At 45.1% G+C, this 22,294-nt stretch overlaps 1 protein-coding gene across 2 annotated transcripts; it reads left to right on the forward strand.

The window, feature by feature from the left end:
- The first annotated feature begins 1,096 nt into the window (after window positions 1-1,096).
- On the forward strand, window positions 1,097-21,753 carry NDP (NDP, norrin cystine knot growth factor). 2 transcript variants are annotated; one of them, XM_009283029.2, is made up of 4 exons: window positions 1,112-1,175; window positions 12,026-12,082; window positions 12,769-13,123; window positions 20,942-21,753. In XM_009283029.2, exons 3-4 carry the CDS (start codon window positions 12,950-12,952, stop codon window positions 21,167-21,169), a joined length of 402 nt encoding a protein of 133 aa, XP_009281304.1. In that variant the 5' UTR covers window positions 1,112-1,175; window positions 12,026-12,082; window positions 12,769-12,949; the 3' UTR covers window positions 21,170-21,753. The 2 variants fall into 2 exon arrangements, with proteins under 2 accessions (XP_009281305.1, XP_009281304.1); XM_009283030.1 differs by lacking the exon at window positions 12,026-12,082 and having other exon boundaries at window positions 1,097-1,175.
- Window positions 21,754-22,294: the final 541 nt, after the last annotated feature.

Below are 22,294 nucleotides of genomic sequence, written 5' to 3' on the forward strand. Positions count from 1 at the left end.
CAGGACGACTAGGGGACACTCCAAAGGGAAGTGAAACGCGCTCCTCTGTGGAAGTGGAGAAGAGGGTCTGCTGCATCCACAGCTGCCATGTGCTTGTAAGTGGGGGTTTCCAGTGGATGGAGTCTGCCTTCAGCCCCTCAGGGAATTAATTTTTGCATAAAAGATGCAATATTTATATAAAAGATTTGAAGGCTAACCAATTTCAAACTTGGCATTCTTCAGAGGAAGGTGGGTAAAGCAGAAAGATAATGTTTGTTTGAAATTTTAAATAGCTCTGCTTCTGTGAGCAAACTTCTGAGTTTATTTGAGAGAAACTTCAGAATTTCAGGGCAGGTTATCTGAAGCATTGGAATTGCAGATTTGCAGACAAATATTTATACAGAAAAATACTTGTCTGCTTACACTGGAGAGCCAGGGAATGTCAGATGATTTAGGTGACCAATTGTAGTGAAGCAGCACAGCTTGAATTAAGGATATCTGAGATCAATCACAGTTAAAAAAATCCTGAGAAAAACCTGTCAGGAAAAAGGAGATCAATGAGTAATCCGGGGTAAAGGCAGTTTCTCTATGGATATTTTCCAAGGACAAACAGATATGCAATTTTTTAAATCGTTGCTTTCAGATTCTTCACTTAGCTCTATTACCTTGCTTCTCAGTGGTTTGCTTTATCTTGCACACAGTGCATTTGTTTAGGAAGGAATTTGATTCAGGATTTATATTCCACTGGCTTACATATGCCACAGCGTACGTATCTCCAGATCTGAAACAATAACAAAACAAAAAAAGCGCCTACGTTTCCTTCTATTTCCTGGCTTGCCAATAATAAGAAGTCCCTGCAGAGGGGAGCTTGGCTGGTGGTGTTTTGTGATTTCTCAGATAACAAGAGCTTCACATTTCTGTGGAATTCCCATTTGCCAGCGAGCTGCTGCTGCCGCTGCCCTGATTGATATATGACTGCAGTGGCACTTTTCCATTTGACATTCCCTCTCTCTCCCTTTCCCTCTCCCTCTCCCTCTCTCTCTTAAACAACAGCCCCAACTTTTGTGTGTTGCAAATATAAAAGGCAAGCCATGTGACAGAGGGACAGAAGAACAAAAGCATTTGGAAGTAACAGGACCTCTTTTTAGTCTCTCCGAAGAATTTGAGGGGAGGAAGGAGCAGTGCATTTTCCAAAGGTAAGCACACAAATAAGAGATTCCTCCAGATTCTGAGTATTACATGGACTTAAACTGAGCACTTAATCTCTTTATCTGACAAACGCATGTTCTCCTTGCACCATTTTTTAAATTAAAATGTGCTGATGTGGAATCAACACAGCTTTAGTACCTGTGTCTCCTTCTTATCCTTGTATCTTTAACTATATCTCCTGTCTGAAGGATGCCTGTACACAGTCAAATAGGTAGCCCAGTGTGCTTCTGAGCAACTTGGTTAAACATCTATTCTTGTGAGCGTGCCGGGCTCATGTTTGCAGCTCTGCGCTGGTCCTAGCTGTATGGCTTTGGAGTGAATGGACGTGCTGGACTCTGCCCTGAATTCATCGAGAGCGCCGGTATCGCCAGCACCCTCTTTGTCCCATTACAATAGGGCTCTATGAACACAGGCAAGCCTGCTAGTTTAAAGCTGGACTGTTTACTTTTATCACTACTTATGCATGCTGTTCTCTTGCCAGTCATCTGCCGGAGTGCTTAGAATAATTTGAAACAACAGGCAATATTTATTTCTAGCTTTGTGTGTCATGCTTCGCAGGAGCACTCTTAATTTGCACATTATTATTTATCCAAACTTCTGGGAAGCTTTACTATGGACTGGACAGCACTGGTTATGGATTAGGAGAGATTTAATATACACTCTTGATTGGCTGAAACCTATGAGGAAAGCCACAGTGTTTGCCTTTGCTGTAACGCCGAGGGGTATATTTAGTAGGCAGCCGACCCCGTCCGCGCGACACGTAATGCAGCGTGGCTGTGCAGTCGGTAGCTGACACGGGAGGATGCTGCAGGACCCCAGACCGCCTGCTGAAGGAGAGAGGGAGGCTCTCCTCGTTTGCTGGCAGATCATTTTGCTGTCTATCAGCGTCAGAGGCAGGAGCATAACTGTTCTCTGTGTCTTTGGGACAAAAGAAGAGTTTCACTGTTATGAACCCAGTGATAAAGTGTCAGGGTAGTGTAACTGCGAGGCGCGGGAACGAACACTGCCCCGAGAGAGCCTGGCTGAGGAAGAAAGCCCCGTCTCCCTGCTAGGATTCAGGTGAGTGAATTCATCCTATAAAAGTTCAAATTAATGGGTCCAGTAGCAAAAACCAGGGTAACAAAGCTGAACCACGTGAAGAGCAATCTCAGTACTATGTTAGCTAACTGCTGTGGTGTCAGTAAAGCAGGCTCACACAGAGTGTGTGTTGGGGGGGTAATCTTCTTGTGGCAAACCTGAATTTGCAAGACGGTGTCTGTGGACTGACTCTTGTGGGACTGTCAGGCAGATTTCTTATCCTACCCCTCAAGTTCATTGAAATTTCTCCCATAGCCTCCCCATAACACATCTTATTTGTTTCTGCCTGGGACAGACGGCGTGACAAGTAACTTGTTAAGGTTTCTGCAGCTCTTTAAAGATGAAAAAACGTTTCCTATATGCTAAATGTTACTAACAGTTCCTAAAGCTTTGTAACTGTCCCAGTGGCTGGAAGGTGAGAACTTTGCATGTTGGAAAAGGACAGGCAAATGATTGTTTAAAACCAACAGTGGGGACAAATTCACTTCAAAGCAGTTCCTCGCTGCAAAGATATTTTCTAAGAGAAGCAGTCCAGCTGCCTGGTGGGGTTGATAAATGAGGATGTAATAATCACAGTGCTGTTATTTGTCCTTCCTCAAAAGAACATCTACATTTTAGGACCTCTTTTTTTTTTTTCTTTTGCATTACTAACGATGCTCACTTTTGCTCCGGCTGTGAGACCTTACTCATATCTGTGAGCAGTTATACACATGAATAATTCCCTTGACTTAAATAGAACTATTTGATGAGTAATTACTTACCAGCTTGAATCAGGGGTTCCCAGGGTGACCTATACATACATTGGCATGTTCTCGCTGGAATAATGAAATCTTATTTGCAATACTGGTATTATAGGAAGATGTTTTTAGATTTTCCAGTTAAAAGCAAATGTGGAAGGAATAGATGTTTCAAGCTTACAAAATAAAATACAATTTGATTTAGTGAAGGGATAAAATTAGGGGCTGCTGCTGATTACTCTAATTACAAGCTCAGATCTCTACCTGCAGGTGTCCCATGTAGGTTTCCTGGGTTTGCGCAGCGCCTGGTTTTAATCAGATGGATGTACGCTGATGATTCCCCCTTGCAGAGCAGGATACTTGTTATGGACAGTCTTGTGTACAGTTTGCAGCAGCGATACCGCAGGTAGCTACCTATGCATGGCTGATCTCCGCAAAAGCCATCTGCCCCACCAGAACAATCCCTCACGTGCCATCGAGGCTTGTGAAAGCACCTGTATGTTCCTGCTTGCTTGAGTTGCCAGGATTGCAATCTTTTGCCCAGGTGGGAGGGAAGCGAACCACCTCCTTGGGGGCTGGTATGATGCCTGCAGTGACTCATTTGACAGGAGTCCTCCTGGAGTCAGCTTCATTCCCTGTTTCCCCCAGGGGCTGACTGTGTCTCCTTCCTGGCTTGTCTGCTTTTAGATGCACTAGGAAGTGCTCAAGGTTGTTCTTGGACCTTGAAGGGAGTTGACTATCTATGGTGCAAAGCTTGCATGAAGCCACTGAGACGTTTGCTTTTGCAACAAGTCTGGAGGATTATTTGTTTAACTGAAAGAAGAAAAAAACCCCTCCTTTTTTTTTTTTTTTCCCAAATGTTATTATTGTAATTACAATTATAAATATTAGATAGTTGTATTACAAATACTACAAATTCCTCTGCCTCTAATGTCCTGCTGAGTATGAGGAGAAACTTGCCTCTATGAGTTTTAGAAAAGTTTTGCTACATGAGACCGTGCCACAGTCCCATGTTATTTGAGTAATCCACCTCTTGAGCGTGGCTGGAAGCGGCCACATCAAAGAAAGGCATAGAGACCCCATGGCAGGCAGCTACGGGGTAACTTGCTGTGGCGAAGGATTTTTCCCTAACCCCATCAACTGAACTCTCAGAGTCCTGAGAGTTTATAACCCTTCCAAAAACTCTTTAAAAATGAAACCCTTACAACTGTAACCCTCCCATACATAACAAGTCCTTTTGCTGAGCCCAGCTAAACTTTTGCCCTCTGTGATATCTTGTTCCACCGGATCATTGTCGGTTGTGTAAACATGTGTTTCTTTTCATCAGTGTTAAATGTGCAGCCTCTCAGCTCCCCTGCCCTTCTCCACGTCCTGGTATCCGGGATGGGGTGAGTAGCTATGCCCAGATCACCTTTTTTTTCTGCTGTCTTGCTTCCCGCTCGACAGCCCTTTCGCTGGAACTCAGCTCAATGGCAGGAGAAAGGTTCAGCTGGTGTCAGGTTAGCTCGGGTGCCTGAGTCTCCCTGCCCAAGAACACCCCACTTTGCCCATGCTTCTGTGCATGCATACAAAGAGATGCTGCAGTCTCCGCTGACTATGATCAGCTGTTATTTCCTTTTTATATGTGTCAGTGTGGAACATATTAAAATTTCTCAGTAGTGGTATGTTAGGAATCCCTCTGATGCCCCACCTCTAACTTAGCAGAACAATAAAAGCAAGGTTGTAGTAAGCCTTTGAGCAGCTGGCCGTCTATATATTCCTTCTTTTTCACATAATCTAATTCAGACTATTATCCGGGTAACAGTGGCACTACCACTTCCAGACACCATCAGTCCTTGTCCTGTTTGCTGGAATTTCGTTGCGTGGCACAGAGATCCTTTCTACCACAGACGAGTGTAGCCTTTCTTCTGGTGTCAGGGTATCAGGCTGCTGGTGCCATGGAGACACCGGTCCTAGGAATTCCACCGCATCGCTATTTTTCAGCTTCTCTTTGCTATTTTTCTATTTGCATCAATCATTGTTACAGCTTACGCTTGTCACATTTACATGCTTATTATTACTGAGCTGCAAACTGTGTCGGTCCGGCAGTGTGGAGGCAGCACAGGTTATGTTGCCCTTTAAGACATGTGAGTTGAGGATCTGAGTTAATGCCTCAGCTCTGGTTTGGCAAAGGTTAAGCATACCATGGCAGTGACAATCGCATTACTGTCATAGCAGCACGGCTCAAAGAGAGTGGGACCTAGGGGAACGCTGTTCCCCTTGTTAGGAGACATAAAATTGTTACCATGAGTCAAATATTTAGGTTCCCTAATTATCAGAGGCCGAGGTATATGGATGGTGGTCTGAATTTTGCCTGTATATAAAAGAAGAGAGGATTTTGCCCCTGGGGTCAGAAAAGAGGGAACATCCCCTCCAATTGTGTGCTATCTCCAGCATGCGTAGCACTCTCTGCTGGTCCTGGTGGCAGGGATGTCTTTGCTTAGTATTAAAGAATAAGAAACCCATTCCTACTCCTGCATCTATTGATAACTACAGTCCTTTGAGTTCTCTAGGAAATATGCTAAATCAACCTCTAATCATCAGGCATGCAATACAGTAAAAGACAGAGAACGAAAACCGCCCACCTGCTTGTTACACACTCCTACAGGTAGAGGACACATGCCCGAATGCCCTAGACCTCTCAGCAACTTGTCGTTTGGCCAAGAGTCATTTTTCCTCATGTTGGGTCATAAGACTAAAGCAGAGGTAATTACTGAAGCAAATCCTATAGCTAATGCTCGGCTGGGAATATTTGCACTTTAGCCAGCAGCCACCCTTGCTGGTTTGCCTCCTGAGAGGGATGGGCAGCCTTCCTTAGACCGCTCGGCTCTGCGCCCGGTGCTTCACCGAGGAGTGATCCCATCCAGCACCCTCTGGATGAGCAAGTGGAAAACTGTATTCCTCTCAATTCCTCTCCCAGACTCAAGACCACGACTACTCTGATATGCAGCGAGACACTGAAGAATAAAGAAAAAATCCAAGGCTGGCATCACCTCGCCATTAAATGGCTCTAGTAGCTCATTAGAGAGAGATCACATACATGCCCCTAACCAATCTATTTAAAGTTTCCTGGAAGCAGGAAAAGGAAAGAATAAAAATACAAGTGCTCTTTTGTCCACCAGTAGTTATTCTTTGCAAGTGTATTGAAAACCTTTTCTCCATGTTGGCCTGTGCCTGTCTGCTGGCAGGGTGCCAGCTTGCAGTACCCACTGGAGTTTGTTATTTCAACCGCCTAGCAGGAAGGCGCTGTTAGCTCCCCCTCTCCTAGCTACCTGAAGGACTGGAAATATTCTTGGAAACTTCAAAAGGAGAGGGAAGCTCAGCCAGCTCAAGTGCTGTTCAGCTTAATTTGTTCCACCTCATGCACCGGGTCCCCGCCACGTGAACACTTATGGGGGCCTTACACGAGCCGCCCCATCGAAGCCCGGGGAACCAGTCCCATGCGTGCTCATCCCATACGAGCTAGTGCTCCCAGGAGTGCTTGCAGCAGTGTGTTCTTCCATTATATTTGCTGCAATTACTATGTTGTTTCTTATGCTTCAAATACCATGGTCTTCCTATTTTTTCAGTCTGTTTACAGTCACAGGTATTCATCTCCTGAAATACTAAATGTCTTAGCGAAGCCTCACAGCAGAAAATGATGTGCAGGAGTTTCTTTCAACTACCATCAGCGTGTTTGACATTTCAGACTGCTCAAAGGTAGTGTCTGTTTTCTCTTCTTGGTTTTTATGGGACAATGCTCTGCAGTTGCTGGCTGGCAGGCGGTAGGACAGCGCAGCTTCAGTAGGACCAGAAGATGTGCTTCCTTCCTGTGGACAACCAGATGAAGAGGCTTAAGTCCCTTCTTTTGAGCCTGTTTTCCTTTCTACTGCCTTCTTCCTTCCCCTGTCCTCTTGCCCACCAGCTGCCGCCAGCTCTGGCCAGGAGTGTGTTATTCGTGTACCCTCCTCGCACACGCACGCTGCCCTGCAACCTGCTGTGTCATGGGTGTACCCTCCTCGCACACGCATGCTGCCCTGCAACCTGCTGTGTCATGGGTGGATGGAGCTCCTGGACGATGGGTGAGAACATTCCCCTTGGTGTCAAGGGGGACAAGCTTCAGCACAGCTGGATGTCAGCAGGGCAAACGCTCATTTAGCACAACGAGGCCTTGGGGAAGCATTTCACTTATTTAGACCTGTAAGGATCTCACTCAATATATTTAGTTTAGTATTTGCCCTGTCTTGGGAGGGGAAGAAACCTGTTCACGTGCTGCACGGAGGCATTTCACAAACGACTGGAGTTCCCTGTGTTCACCTGCTGCTTCCCGGCTGCCACATGGCCGCTCGGTCACTTGTCATGTGTTTTGAAAGGCGGCTGCAGAGTAGAGCGAGGATTTTGAAAGCGTATGTAGGAGGCCAGCTACTTCACTGCTGGAACAGAAATGGCTACAGTAAAATAACTAGATGAGAAGATGACTACATTTATTTACAGAGCTAAAGCATACACTGGAGCTGATAAAGCCTTTGAGTTGATTCAACAGAAAGCAGGATCCGGCACAGCATCTTAGGTCGTCTCTCCTACTAGATAACCTGTTCTCTTAAATTGCTCAAACGGTCACTTGTACGATTTTGTCCCACAGCACACAGTGCTTCCCAAGGGGTTCCTGGGCATGGTGGGGGTGGTTGCATGGGCTGGAAGCCCCCTGAGTGCTGTGGAGGCTAGAGGAAGTCCTGGAGCAGACCGCGCCACGCCACATGGCCACAGCACTGGAGAGCCACTCCGGGGGGCTTTAATGTCCCAGCAGAGATGTGGCCTTAGAGTAAGACTTGAGCTGTGGACATGCAGAACAATACATGGCTTTGGGAGAGGGGTACCCCTTCACAAGGGTAGCCCTGGCATAAGGGCAGACCCGCTGCCGCTGTCAACTGGGAGGTGCGGTAGAGTGTGGGGCAGCTCTGTACACAGGGCACCCCCAGCCGACCGCCCAGCTGGGGCCTTGGCAACTCATTGCAGGAGCAGAAATGATGGTTCCCCAAGCTCCCTGAAAGAACAGATCCGTTACTCAGAAATCCTGGTGATGGGTCGCCGTGGGCCATGCTAGCACTGTGGCCAGGCGGCAGCAGCAGTGGGGACGCCACAGCGCTACCACATGCCTGGGGCTGGGGGACTGGGGGTTGTCTCCAGCACAGATTGCTCGTCCCCCCCTTCCTGTCCCCAGCCCCTTTTGTGGACCTTCTCATGGCAGTGGGGAGTTCAGCCCTGCAGAAGAAACACTGGTGTAACCCAGCAGTGTAGTTTGACCAACACAGTCATTTCCACTGCAGTCCAGATCTTGGAGTGCAAAACCCCCAAATCCTTATCCTTCTGGCCTAAACTTTTCCAGGTTAGATAAAGTTCTTGAGAAAACCATTTTTGTCTCATAAAGATCTCGGTGACATTTTTGTCAGAACAGCAGTGGCAAACTACACACATACACATATATATACACATATTATGGGTAGTGACACTTTTTTAGGGCTGGAGTTTGGAGAAACTGAGTAGTCTTGTAACTTTTCTGTTTACATAACAAATTCAGAATGAGGGAACCACATGGTAGGATCCAAGTAATTGCGTTTACTAAATATGCACAGCGTGCAAGGCCAGGCTTAGTTATATATACACACTGCTGCTCAACAGGATTTTGGCAGCCTCCAAAATGTAAAAGGCATTGAGTGACTTGAATTGTACCCTCATTGTCAAGCAGGAGTCTCAAACATGGAAAATGCACACCAAACAAAGGCCAAGCTGCACATACGTGCATGCCTAATTCATGGGGCTCAGGAGTGGGGAACAGCTATGTAGAAGTACACCATAAATGAGCTTTTCCATTGCTCCCTTCCTACCTTCCAGGGTAAAAGCTGTGCAGATCCAATAGACCTTTGGAGAATTGCTCAGCTCTTTATTTTTTCCAAGATACATAGCAAAAAGGGAATTTCTGTTTACGTTCTCACAAAGTGACTGGCTAAATAATTCCAGATGATGGAATTTTCTTCTGTCCTTAAAGCAAAACAAAATCTTAACCTTCACCACTCTCTAAATGATATTAAGACGATGATAAGAAATCTTCATTTCAGCATTCAAAAAGCAGTTAAAAACAACATAAAGTTGGAAAAATAACCCTAACTCTGCCCCTACGTCCATGTGCAATACAGTCTTTGATGGTATGTTCATATGGTCTTTCTTTGGTTTGTCTTCTATTTTTCCCTGCAGTTTTTAGGTAACAGCTGTAACAGCTTTTAGCATGTTATGTCTCTATGAATTTCTGAAAACCAGTTATATGGAAAGGGCACTATAAGCCTATTACTAACAACATGTAATGCCTACATCAGTGAATTCTGAAAAAATGGGAAGTAGTGATTTTCATCCACGGTTAGGCCAAATATTTTTGTAGCCAATTTTCAGCCTGAGAATATGAAGTCACCTTTGCATCTTTTTCTTTACAGGATGTTGTAAAGAGGAAGCATTTTAGCTTCCTTTTGGTTAGCTTGGCAGGTGAGCTGTTTACCACAGTTTTTCACATGAAAAGAAACTGAGGAAAAACCAGCTTAAATAAAAGAAAAAAAATTTCTATGTGAAATTGTTGATTTTGATAAAAAAGTGTATTTTCCAAATGAAACAAAATGCCATCATAAGTACAGCTATAATGATTAACAATTACAGGTACTTGCTTCTGGTTTTGGACAGAAGGATAGACTGGAAGCTACATATGTCACTCCTGATACCATGTACTGTCTAGGATTTTATAATTTCAGACAGCATTTCAAAAGGAATACAACCTTTTTCTAAAAAAAAAAAAAAAAGTTAATTTAAAATGAAATGCCATTGCACAAAATCAGCTGGAAATGGAAAATGTCCTGTCAACATACTTCATCACGGTGATGTACCCGAGTGAAAATATTTAGACTTTTTTTACACAGTCAAAAATCTACACCCTAACTTCTATATGTTTAAATGTCCCTGTGAGACTTTTTTCCCATATATCTCAATTATATATGGCATATGTACTTGAAAAATGTATGTGTATGATTCACGTAGGTATATCAGGAGATGCTGGCATGTGCAAATAGCCTGCTGTTGTCTGCAGTCCTGCTTCCAACACCTACACACTCGTTTTGCCAGTATGTCTATCAACAACTGTACCCAGTTTTTTCACGAAAGATGGGTCACATGTACATCCGTGGTCTCTCTTTTTACTAACAAATATGTGATAACAGTGCTTTTTTCTTCCTTCAAAGTTTTGTTACCAAAGCCCGCCACATTTCTTTGCCAGGGAAGTATCAGGGCAATTTTAAAAGATTGTGAAAGTGTTAATAGTTTTTGTATTGTGCCGTGCTTATCCTGAAGAAGGTACAGACGTCTTCCTTTTCTCACATTTTTCCCTGCTTCTTTCCAGCTTTCTCAGAGTGTTTTCATGAGGCAGACTCTATGTCATCCAATTATTTCCTGAAGAAAACTAGAGAGATAAGCCTTTGAATACCGAGCCAGGACTCCGGATTTCTCTCACTGTATTAAATCATACTGATCAAAAACATAGAAAGATATAGAAGCACAAAATTAACAGTGGGACAGAGAGAGTGGGAAATGGGGATCCCTAGACGTAATATTACATGAGGTGAGACCGTCTAATATCAAGTAAATTTATTTGGACAGAGAGGGAATTACTGGGTGTGTAATACTGATTAACTATGTTGGAGAGAGACCTTGCCAAGCAGCGTGTTTTGGTCAGCCTCTTCATAAAGAAGAATAGGAATGTAGGTAAAAGGTTAAATATTAAAAAAAAAGTGCATCACTCCTCCTGTTAGCTAATCCTTGGGCATCATCTGCATGAACCGGAGTAGTACAGTTTACTTCTGGGAGGGAGTCTGTCCCAGCTCCCATGACCGAGAGATTTCTCTCTTACCCTGCTAAAATGTTTGGAGGGATATTTATTGACATTAATGAGACTGTGCATAAACGTATCCGAGATCCTAAGTCTTTAGTGTTGTTTAAGCTCCTTATACTGCAGACGTAGTATTTTTTAATGCCATATCTGCTGAAAAACATTTGCTTGAGGAAAATATACCAGGTCATAGGCCAGACTCCGGGAAAAAAAAATATTGTCTATTAAATCCACAGTCACATCATTTTTCCTTTCCTACTTAGGCACATGGACAATAGTTTGAAACCCAAAAAAGGCTTTAAAAAATGTCTAATACACAGAGCATCCCTAATTACATTTCTTCCCAGCATGAGACTTTGTATGTCACTTCAGCCCGACAAGTCCTGACTCCCAGCTTGGATGAACTCTGGAAGTGTTTCTCACTGCTATGCACTCCTCTCACAAAAGTGTTTGAGCAAGCTATAAAGCAATACACAAATCATCAAGCACTCTGGTGGGGAGGCCTCGTAATTTCAGGCTGTTTGGGAGATGAGTATCACTCAGTTTAGAGTATCGCCAGCAAACCAGAAAACAGTTTTGAAAGAGGCTTGTATAAGGCAATAAAGGCACACACCAGCTCTTTAAATAGGCAAGAGGCTCTGGGGGAGCATTTCTGCATGACCAGGGAACTGTTTTATCATAAGTTTCTTCAGAACGTCCTTGCACTTTTAACTTTACTTATGACTATCCTTTGCTTCATCAGGTTGTATTTACATGGACAATTAACAGCTCTTTCAAGCTATAGCTGTTTGTAGTAAAAGCGAAATTAAGTCACCCATTTGAGACTACAGGCTTTGTGAGAAGGATCCAGGGCCTGTGATGAAGCAGCTGAGGGAGATGCCCTCCTTTCCCTGCCCGCACAGAGCTCCGGGCAGTGTTTCAGGGGCTGTCCTGCGCCTGTTTTCTGGGGGATCTCCTGGTCTCCAACATGCGCCAGAAATCCAGATGCCTGGGTGGATATCCACATGACTCCACCTGCATATATTTTTACCCAATTGATAGCTGGGATGTACTTGGATATTATGGAATATAATGTATTTTTCAGACGCTGCTCTTTAATTAACGGGGAAGAGACTGACACTGAGCAAGTGCAGCCTGATAAGTAAGCAAGTAAAGCATGCCCATCTGTGTGCATGTGAGTTTGGTACTCAGGAGGGCAGGTCAGCCAGAGACCTAGGTAGTCCTCCATGCCGTGCAGGTCGGCACTCAGCAAGCTTCCTGGGGGACTGCGTTGCTCATGCCTCGGCTCAGACCCTCAGCACCCCTCCATCCTGGGGGTGCCCCTTGTCCCTGCAACACAGCAGCTGCAGGAGACTGACACACAGCCCCTAGAGCCAGGGGTCAACCTGCCTCCAGCCATTCCATGTGCTACCTAGGCCAGAAATTCCCATCTGTAATGCAAGAGGCAGCCTAGCTTTGCCCCCCTTTGACACTTTGAGTGGATACACAGTCCTTTCAATTTGCAGAAATCTCTGATGTGTTACTAATCACCAGTTTTGAGGGGAACCCATTAGGGACATCACCAACTGGAAAAGATTGACACTGCACCACTTGTGATGTTAAAAGTCAAAAGGTTCTCCCCAGTAAAATGATAGAGCAATGCTTAAAGTAACAAGGTCTTGACATCTCCTTCTTAATGCCGTATACTCTACCTACTGTAGGAATGATGCTTACTCAGAGCGCATATTTTGCCCAGCAAAAATCTTGTGTGCCTTAATATTATTTATGTCTGTTTTTCTCCAGAGCTCTTTTTGGTCAGAATTGTGATTTATGTTTTTTTTATTCCAGCTATGCAGGAGATTCTTTGACGGATTACAATCTCAGCAAACTCCAACTCGAGAAGGAGAATGACAGCTAAGAGACTTAAACCAGACTTTTCATCGTCCTGGAAAGGAACTGGCTGCCAGTATTTGGAGTTTTTTTAATACTCTACCTCCCTCTGCTGTTATCAGCGAGAAGTTCCTCGACAATGGGAAATCATGTACTTGCAGCTTCAATTTCCATGCTCTCGCTCCTGGTGATGATGGGAGACGCGGACAGTAAAACAGACAGTTCCTTCATGATCGACTCTGACCCCAGCCGCTGTATGAGGCATCACTATGTCGACTCCATCAGCCACCCCCTCTACAAGTGTAGCTCAAAGGTAAGGACTTCCCTCACCCCCTCACAGCAGGGTGCTGCGTCGGCAGAGTTGTTAAAATGAGCCATTTTGGGTGATTTTTCTCTGTGCAAATTCCTTGCTAACAAAATCTAGCTGCAGAGACATACAGATGTAAAGACGTCTGAGTGTGTACATCAGAACTGGGACTAGAAAGAAAGGCTCTTGACTCTCTTTTCACCTTTTCAAAAGGAGAAACACACCATGATGGTAAAGCTAACACACAGTAAATGATAAGATTCAAAGGAGCACGTCGGGGTCTCAGCTGCCAGTGCCAAGGAGATGGGCTAGTTTGGAAGTTTAGATCATCCCAGTCACCCCCTCCTTCAAGTGAGTCTTTAATCCGGAGTATGTAAACTTACAAACATTCGAGGTGAAGTACTGAGATAAAGAATCAAGCTGTAAAATGCTAATGAAAAAAGAATGTGAAAAACATTGCTAACTTTTTTCCCCATTTAGTTTCAAGGCCTTTGTTTTCATGCAGAATGAGAATTGGATGTTTACTGTAGGGCTTAGGAGCAGAAGGAAATACAGGATTGTCTTTCATTTGAGATTTCAAGTCTGAAAAGTTTTGTGTCAAAATGGTTAAGCAGCCTGCGCATGTAGCCTACAGTCATTTATTTCATTGCGTGGAGAAAAAGAATGGGGAGAAACAATGGGAAAATCCTTGCCGTTCCCTTTTGTCTTGTCCTAATTTGTTCCGGCTGAGTTAACTCAGTGCATATTCAGATGTACAGTCTTTGCCTGGACCATCCCTCTGTCCCGCGGAAAGTGGCTTTGCCTTATGCACCCACATCCCTGGATTAACGAAAGGGAACAACTGCCAGCGCTAACGCTTTTGCCAGCCCTGTGTGGGGTAAAAGAGCGATGGGAGGCAGGTACGTGATTGGGTTTAGGACAAGAGGGCTGCCTGTGGTGTTGCCTGACAGCAAACCCCAGCAGCCGTGATCCTGGGAGCATTTCTGAGGAGAGAGGATCCATACAGTTCAGACGGATGCAGCGCTGGCTGCAGAGACCCCCAGATGCCTGTGTGCAGAACGAGTTATCTGCCTCCCATGATCAGTGCAGGGGTGAGGTAACACCACAGGTAGCAGCAGGCCATAAAATTTAAATTAAAGCACAGAGAGAGGCGTCAACAGAAAATAAGACCCACTCGGTGCTCTGCACTCCCCCTGTGCACCAGGACGGCTGCTGTCCTGGCTGTGCACCTTCAGCGGGGCTTGCCCTGTGCCTGCTTGCCAGAGAGGGGCTGACGGCCTCGAAATTGCACACAGGTGAAAGCCCCGCTCTGGCCTGCCTTACACCGGTCTCACACAGCTTTGCATAACCATGCCTGATCCACAGCAGTGGGAGACCAGAGACTTGGTCTCACAGCAGTGGTGTCTGCCCGGCTTTGCATAACCATGCCTGATCCACAGCAGTGGGAGACCAGAGACTTTTGCCCTACTGCTTCTAAGTTCAAACAGTAAAATCATGCATTACTTGTGATTCAGGAGAGGTCTTTTGGTTTGCTTTTAGCCTAGACTAGACCTTCCTACCATCTGGGAAACATCCAGCATTAACATACAGAACTCCAGAGATGCATCTGTGCAATATTGATTTTATTGCAGTTGACTCCAGTGAGAGGCAAAGGTGAAAAGTCTAGGTATGTGGGTGGTGTGGGTGGGTTTTACTTACTGGTATGTGGGTGCTAGCAGCCCTCCCCTCTCAAGGCACTTCAGATCAGCTATAAGACCTGAGAAGCCATAGCTACTGTGATGGTTTGTTCCATGAGGGCAATGCTCCACCCAGCTGGCCCTCGCTTTCGGCTCCCTACTCTTCCAGAGAGCAGGAGGAGCTGTGGTATGTAATGTAGGCAAGACAGTAGGTAGCCCCCAGAGGCCCTTTGGTCTCCAGCTTTGGGTAGGATCCCCCTCTGCCCCTCTACATGCAGAAGAGCAAATGAGTAACAAGCGGTGACTTCACTAGGGCAGTGAGAAATGCAGAGTATAACTGACCTGGGCACACTGCCTCAGACATAAGAGGATAAACACAACAGGTCCCAGTCCAGCCCCTGAGGTAAATCCCTCCTGGAGCATGAAGGATGGGGCTTCTCTGGCCTGGGGCCAGAGGACTGCTGTACCCCAGATTCTCCTTTCCCTGGGGCCATCACCCACCCGCTCCCATTCCCCGGCTGTGGTGGGTTCCCACAGCATGGCCTTGCCTCTGCTTGGTCCTGCATCACTGCCAGCTCTCCAGCGGCCACTGCCACGGCCAAGCTCTCCTGTCCCTGGGCCAGCTGGGCACTCGCCCCGAGGCTGCTGCCCCGGCACTGCCAGCCCCGCAGCTCCACACACTCCTGCCTGCCCCACAGTCAGCCTGTGTCTCACCTCTGGCCATGATTTTCTTCCATGCTCAGGGCATTGCTTCCTACACAGCCCAAGGGCTTTTGCTCCTCAGCTGGCTCTCCTGGTGGAGGCTTTTAGGATAATTGTATTAGGTGGGGGCTGCTCCCTGGTCCATGTGACCCGGAGCTGTGATTGTGCCTGTCCAGGACTCTGTCGGTTTGTTGCCTGATGGCTGGGATGTGCTGCGGGGTCTGGCACGCTCCTGCGCACCTCCATGAAGCCCTTTCGCTGTGTGGCTGCCTTCCTCGCTCCACTATCGCCACCACCATCCTCTGGGTTTTTCTTAAAACTCTGGCTGCCACAGACATCAGATAGAAGGTTGTTCTTCTCTTTATTTTTCCGAAGAAAGAACAAGTGGGAGGGAGGGAGGGAGGGAGGGGGAGGGAGGAAGGAAGGAAGGAAGGAAGGAAGGAAGGAAGGAAGGAAGGAAGGAAACCCACCAACAACTCAATTTCTTATCTTCCCTAATGAGAAAAGCAATCAGGCCTCTAGGAGTGGGACTGATGGAAATGAGAACACAGCATGCATTGTAATGAAAACCATATTATTTCAAAACTGAGCTATGAGAAAAAAGCTGTTGACATAAACATCTGTAACTCTGACTGCAATCTGCACCTCTTGGCTTCCCAAATTCCACAATGGTTTCAAGAATAGTTTTTTAACAATACTGCAAGTTGTATGGTCTTTCTCATGAAGTAGAAAATGAAAACAGTTTCCATACAAAGTGAAATAATGTTGACATTTCCTAGAAAACTTCTCTCTGTTTGTTAAATCAAGCTCTTTTTTTTAAGGTCTCAGGGATCTGAATCATCCTGGTAGACATATGGCTTCTGTTCTTGATCTAGCATATAAACACAGACCAATATTAGACTTGCTAATGAAAATTAGATGCAATGTCTGTTCCTATATATATTGTGATAAAATATAAGCAAGTCAAAAAAAGGAAGGTTCTGCGGGAGTAGCTGTGGGAATTGTGGTACCTCTTGTTTCCAGCGAGTTTCCATTGTGAAGTTTGGACTGGCAACTGATGTCAAGCAGAGACTTTGCCCTTTTTTGGTGTGACATATTGGCTCCACCGAGCCATCCTTTTTCACTCCGTATGTTTTCCCTTTTAGTGCAGCATAGAATTACAGAAGTTAAAAATGGCTTCAGAAATTGCAAGTTGTATTATGTTTGCTGTCCGTCTTGGTTAAAAAAGGATTATGTCCACCGTGCTTCTCTGTGGAGGCTGCCAATTGTACCCACATGGGAAGTAGTTTTGTTACATTTGGAAACATCCACCCAATATAATTTAATCATTAAAATCCCTCTTGCTTGTGACCTCAGGCAGATGTTAAAAACAGGTTTCCAAAGCCTTCAGAAACAGCATGTATAAAAGAGACACAGAAGAGGGATGGAAGAAGGTCATTTGTTCCTGAAAAACAGTGTTTTCCTTTGACTTCAAGGAAATGTTTGTATCAGGTCATGAGGTATTGCCTTTCCTGACCATATTGGATTCTGCCTGAACTCTGCCACGGAGACCCACTGGTCTTCATCGATGTGCTGGATTGCCTTGACGCTGCAACCAGAGCCTCCTAAATTACAGTATCGGTTGTCACAAGTGCTTCCTCCAGATGTGCCAGAAGTGTGCTACCACTGACAGACTTGCACTAAAGAATCCAGCCCAGAGAGACACAGACCAGATGAAGGAAGATTTAGCAAATGTTTGAAGACATTTGCTCATGAGGTAGCTCAGGAGATTTTCAGTAATGTCTGCCTGCAGCCAGGCCACGGACACTGTGTGAAAGTCTGTTCTCATGCATCTCAGCCCATGTGCTTTTGGGCCTCAGCTTGTTGCTGAAGAGTGCGGAAAAGAGGACTACAAACACTGTTAATAACAAACCAGTTCACAACTTCCGAATTTCCGGAATACGGCTCGAATGATCAGAGTCAAATATTGCCTCAGATTCAGGTTGCTCTTTTTCGTGGCCTTCCAGATGCCTGTGAGACTGCTGACTTTAAGTAAGAAAACCTATTCTTCCCTAGCTGCTCATACAGGCGAGACCCCCGCGGTTCCCACATTGTAGCACGCTGTGCTTCCGGATCCAGCATCGCAAGGTGACACGCACAAGCTCATATGTGCGGGGGATGAGGGGAGCCAAGAGGCACGCGTATCAGGTTATAAAATACCCACACATTTTTACTATATATACACCCACTGTATTACTGTGCTATGCCATCACAGCATTACTAATTATTTAGGTGATAATCTCTATTGTGCTATAGTATACGATGCAATAAGCAGCTGGTGCGATTGATTAAATGGCAAAGCAAAGCTTTTAAAGTACATGCTATTTCCAGCTCATTTGCACACCTGCCAAAATCCACTGGTGCTGTTCTGGATTTATGAGGAGGAGGAGGTTAAATTTTGCTGAGGACTTCAGGTTAGTCCAGAAGTTTAGAAAGCTATCAAAATGGGAAATCTGAAAGTTTTTTATACTGCAAGTTTGACTTGATACCCATGGTGCTGTGCCATTTGTAAAAATTTACACTGTCATCCAAAAACAGGGCATAAAACCAACACTGGGTAATTTTACGTGGTATGAATACTGACCATACTCTTATGAAAAACTAAGTAGCCAGCAAAATCTGAGATTAAAATTAGAGTCTCCACAGACTAAAATATGTTTTTAAAGGCAAGGCTTGCTAAGCAATTATAAATGCAGTTGCACGTTGAAGAAATATTGACTGGTTTTGCATTAGAAAGCTTGCTGTTCATAAGAAATGTATTGAGACACAGATATTGGCACATCAGATAATTCTACCCTACAATGACACTGCTGCAACTCTTCTGTAGTCCTTAATCCTATCCCCTGGGGGTTTGTTTTTTTTCCTGGCATTTCTGAAAGTACCTGCAGATACAGGAGCAGATGTGTGCCATAAAAAGTCCTTAGGGTAACAGTACCAGAAGTGACTAACTGTTCCAGCTCCAGAAGCATCAACCATTGGAAGCCACCTCCACCATACAGCACTGTGTGCTGTCATATTTGGGCTGAAATCACAGAATCATAGAAATGTTGGTTGGAGGGGACTCTGGAGGTCCTCTGAACTTCCCAAAAAGCAACTTGTGGCCATTGCACGTCTCCCTTTGCCACTCCTGAGGAGAGTTTGGCTCCATTGTCTTTGCAACCTTCAAGCGGTTGCCAGCTGCCGTTGGATTGCTTTTCACCCTCCTCTTCAGGCAAATGCTTGGGAATAACCTGTCACAGAGAATGCACACAGTCTGGTGAACTGGTCAAAGTGGGGGACCTAACGAGCTGTCAAGATGCTGGGAAGGGAACTAACTGTTTTAAATGTCCCAATCTGCTGTCTTTCCTTTGCAATACAGGCAGGATTAGATACCTGTGTAGTTCTTCACCAGCTACCTGCCTGTCACTGTGGGAAGTGAGTTTGTTTACCAAGGGGACAAAAGTGGATCTTTATATGTCAGTAATGGGGTGCTAGCACTGTCATGATTGTCCCTTTCCCTGTTCTCGTATACACTAAAGACTGGTATTAAGGAGCTTGACATAGCTGATACGTCTAAGGCCGGGGTGTGGCTCAACAGTAAACTGAAATTTCCTTCCCACCATATTACTACTAACAGTTGAAGTGAATTTGCTTATGAATATGCAGCATCACAGGAAGGGGACCATAAATTTGTGCTACAAATCATGAAGGATGGCAAATTTGTCGGAGAGCAACAAGAACACATCTCTTAATTAAACCAAGAAACAAGATGGTACCAACCCCAGATGATCAGCTCATGAAGACATCTTCCTTGTGATCTGTCTGTGTTGACTGGAAGTGTAGTTGTTAATATATTAATACATTTCCAAACAAACCATTTAGCATTCAAGTACTCTTGGAAGAGTGATTTTTAAGCACTGTACAATGGATGATCAGTGCCTTTCCCATGGACACAGACAGTGCTGGTATTTCCTACTTGATACCAGGAATATTTTCTCTCTCTTTCACTCTCATCTTTCCTCATGACTCTGAATAAAGAGAAGATTAAACATTTGACATACCTGCTTGCAAGACTTGGAGACTTGCAGCCAGTTGAGCATGTGTAGTGAAAGAAGCTCAAAAAGGTTTAACGTTGTAAAATATTTGCTGTTACATCTGTAGTTATGCTTTTAGATTGTCTGGAAAAAACATGAGATATGTGCATCATGGTTAAAATGTAATTTTCTTCCTTGGTTATAGGATAGACATACGACTGTTTTACTGCCTACTGTCTCACCTCTGTCATATTTTGACCTTGTTTGGATGATACGATAAGTTGATTTTGAAATTTCTGTTGGTTAAGCAGAATTAGCTGATATGGACTTAATATTTCATTCCCCATGAAGGTATAAGAGTTTGTTCAAACCTGTCCAACACCTACCTGTTATCAAGGTGGTAACACCTGTTTCTAACCACATAATTTCCTGAGCTTTAGAAGATGCTTTCCATGTTTTATATAGAGCTTAGGAGACTCTATCCATCTCCTCTGCTCAACAAGGGGTTGTTGGGAAGGGGAGTAGGTGACTCCTCATGGGCTTTCCTTCCTTAGTGCCTCCCATTGTGCAAGTTACCTTATTTTGATCACAACTCAGTGAACTCAGGAGGAGAAGATCCATGGAGCCTGCACTGCTTTTGGAAAATCTCACTAGTGAACCCTCATGTTTGGCAATGAGTTCATCTTGTTTACATTTTCACTACCTTACGCTATGCAGTGCATTTTATACGTTTATACATGCATCAGATACAACTGATGCAATTATATATATATATATACACACATATAATTGCAAATACGTATTCAAGGTGATCTTTGTAAAAGGAGGGAGCTAGAAACTTACTTCTTTAGAAGCAATAAACTGAGCATCTTCTTTATATTTCTACTTTATATGTTTATATAGCTAAGCATTTGAGACATTCACTGGCCCCAAGGACCAGTTCTGCTGATCACTAGTATATGCACTCAAAACATTGGAAAATATCCAACCAAAGTATCGGTCTGGCTGATGATTTAAGGGCTCGGCTGCCACAAATCTGGGGTCAGCAAGTCACAGTTGCAGTCACCGTTCCTGGAAAACAGGGCTGGCTGTGATCATCTGGAGCCCCCAGGTCAGCTTTTAGAAAACCAGGACCCGTACTCCTTATTGGTGTCAGTGCCTGGGACTCCAGGAGGAGCCTTGCTTTTCCTCCTGCCCATGTTACCTCCTCCGCTCTCTCAGACACAGCTCAGGGGCAATGCACTGTGTGGGGCTGGGTGGCCTCACCAAGGTGGGGAGATGCAGTAAGTGAAGAAAGACCAGCCAGACTGGAAGGAGGTACCCACCTCCTGGTGTTAGCTGAGCACTGGCAGCCATGGAGGCACATTTCCTAACCCACCTCTTTTCCTTCACAGATGGTGCTGCTGGCTCGCTGCGAAGGGCGCTGCAGCCAGACGTCACGCTCAGAGCCAATGGTTTCTTTCAGCACCGTCCTGAAGCAGCCTTTCCGCTCCACCTGCCACTGCTGTCGGCCCCAGACCTCCAAGCTGAAGGCCATGCGGTTGCGATGCTCAGGGGGCATGAGGCTCACTGCCACCTACCGCTACATCCTCTCCTGCCACTGCGAGGAGTGCAACTCCTAGGGACGTACCTTCCACAGCAGAGAGGGGACTGGGATGCTGTTGTTGGAGAAGGGTCCCAAGAAGTAACCCAAGGTGAGGTCGACGCTCCCAGTGTACGATTGCAGCGAAGACAGGACTAACCAGGCTGGATTGGATTCTGAGAGCTAAAGTGTAAAATATCCTGGGGCCCTGGATGGTGCCGGTACCGAAGCGTGGGCTGTGACAAAGGTGAAAGCACGAGGACTTGTTTTGAGAAGCCTTTCTTTTTTTCTGAAAGGATATTTTTGTGAGTTTCTTCTTTTCCAGGCTCAGCTCTAACTACAGAGAGGTGCTTTTACTTTAGGCCAAGGGCAGCAGGGGAAAAGAGAGGAAGGTCAGCCGGATGACAGCACTGCGCTCTGGAAGTTGGCGTTCGGACAGAGGATGGGCATCAGTTCCCACATACAACCTCTTAACCTATCAATTTATTCTCAGTTTCCTAGTTTTATTGGCCTTCAAAACAGTGTTGTTGGCAAGGGTTATCTGTTACTGATCTAGCAGCCAAGTGCTGAGTAACTTTTAACTGTGGTTTAGCAGAAATTACAAATAAATCATGGAAAAGTGAACTGGATATGAAATGTCGTGGTGGGATTACCTAGCCCTAGCCAGCTGAAGTGATTATTTGCAGTGTGCGGCATCAGAGTTCAGTGGCTGAGCAACTCGAGAAGTGAAAGGTCTTGAGACTCATTATTCCCCTCTAAAAGCCTGGAAGTGTGACACATCACATCTGTCACAAAAGCCATTATTCAAGTGCTAAAAACTAATCAAAGATTAAAATGACACATACTAAATGGAGCTTTTTCTTAACTTAGGTAGACCTGTTGTTGTACAGAGCCAGAGCCACCAAAATAATGACCAAACCTAGGACTTATTTTCATCTATAACTCTTAGGCCATTGAGTGAGTACCATTTTGCCTTTTAAAGACAGGCAACCCCAAACACAGGGGAATCCCACTGACGTGCCCATAGGAAGTTTAAGGCAGAGTCTGAGTCCCAGCGTTATCCACTTGACCACAAAGGCTGTGTTTCGATTTACCTCATGATCTGCTACCTGGGGTCCTGGTTGACTCACCATCCAGCTTGGCAGCTGCTCGGGCAATGAAACAG

This window comes from Aptenodytes forsteri, unplaced genomic scaffold (genome assembly GCF_000699145.1).
Source record: "Aptenodytes forsteri isolate BGI_AS27 unplaced genomic scaffold, ASM69914v1 Scaffold2, whole genome shotgun sequence".
In the NCBI taxonomy this organism is placed as follows: domain Eukaryota; kingdom Metazoa; phylum Chordata; class Aves; order Sphenisciformes; family Spheniscidae; genus Aptenodytes; species Aptenodytes forsteri.

Bases quoted from the DNA above. Each gene is read 5' to 3' on its own strand.
- NDP (XM_009283030.1), top strand. From the start codon at position 12,950: ATGGGAAATCATGTACTTGCAGCTTCAATTTCCATGCTCTCGCTCCTG. The intron at 13,124-20,941 runs GTAAGGACTTCC...TTTCCTTCACAG, and splicing joins TCTACAAGTGTAGCTCAAAG to ATGGTGCTGCTGGCTCGCTG.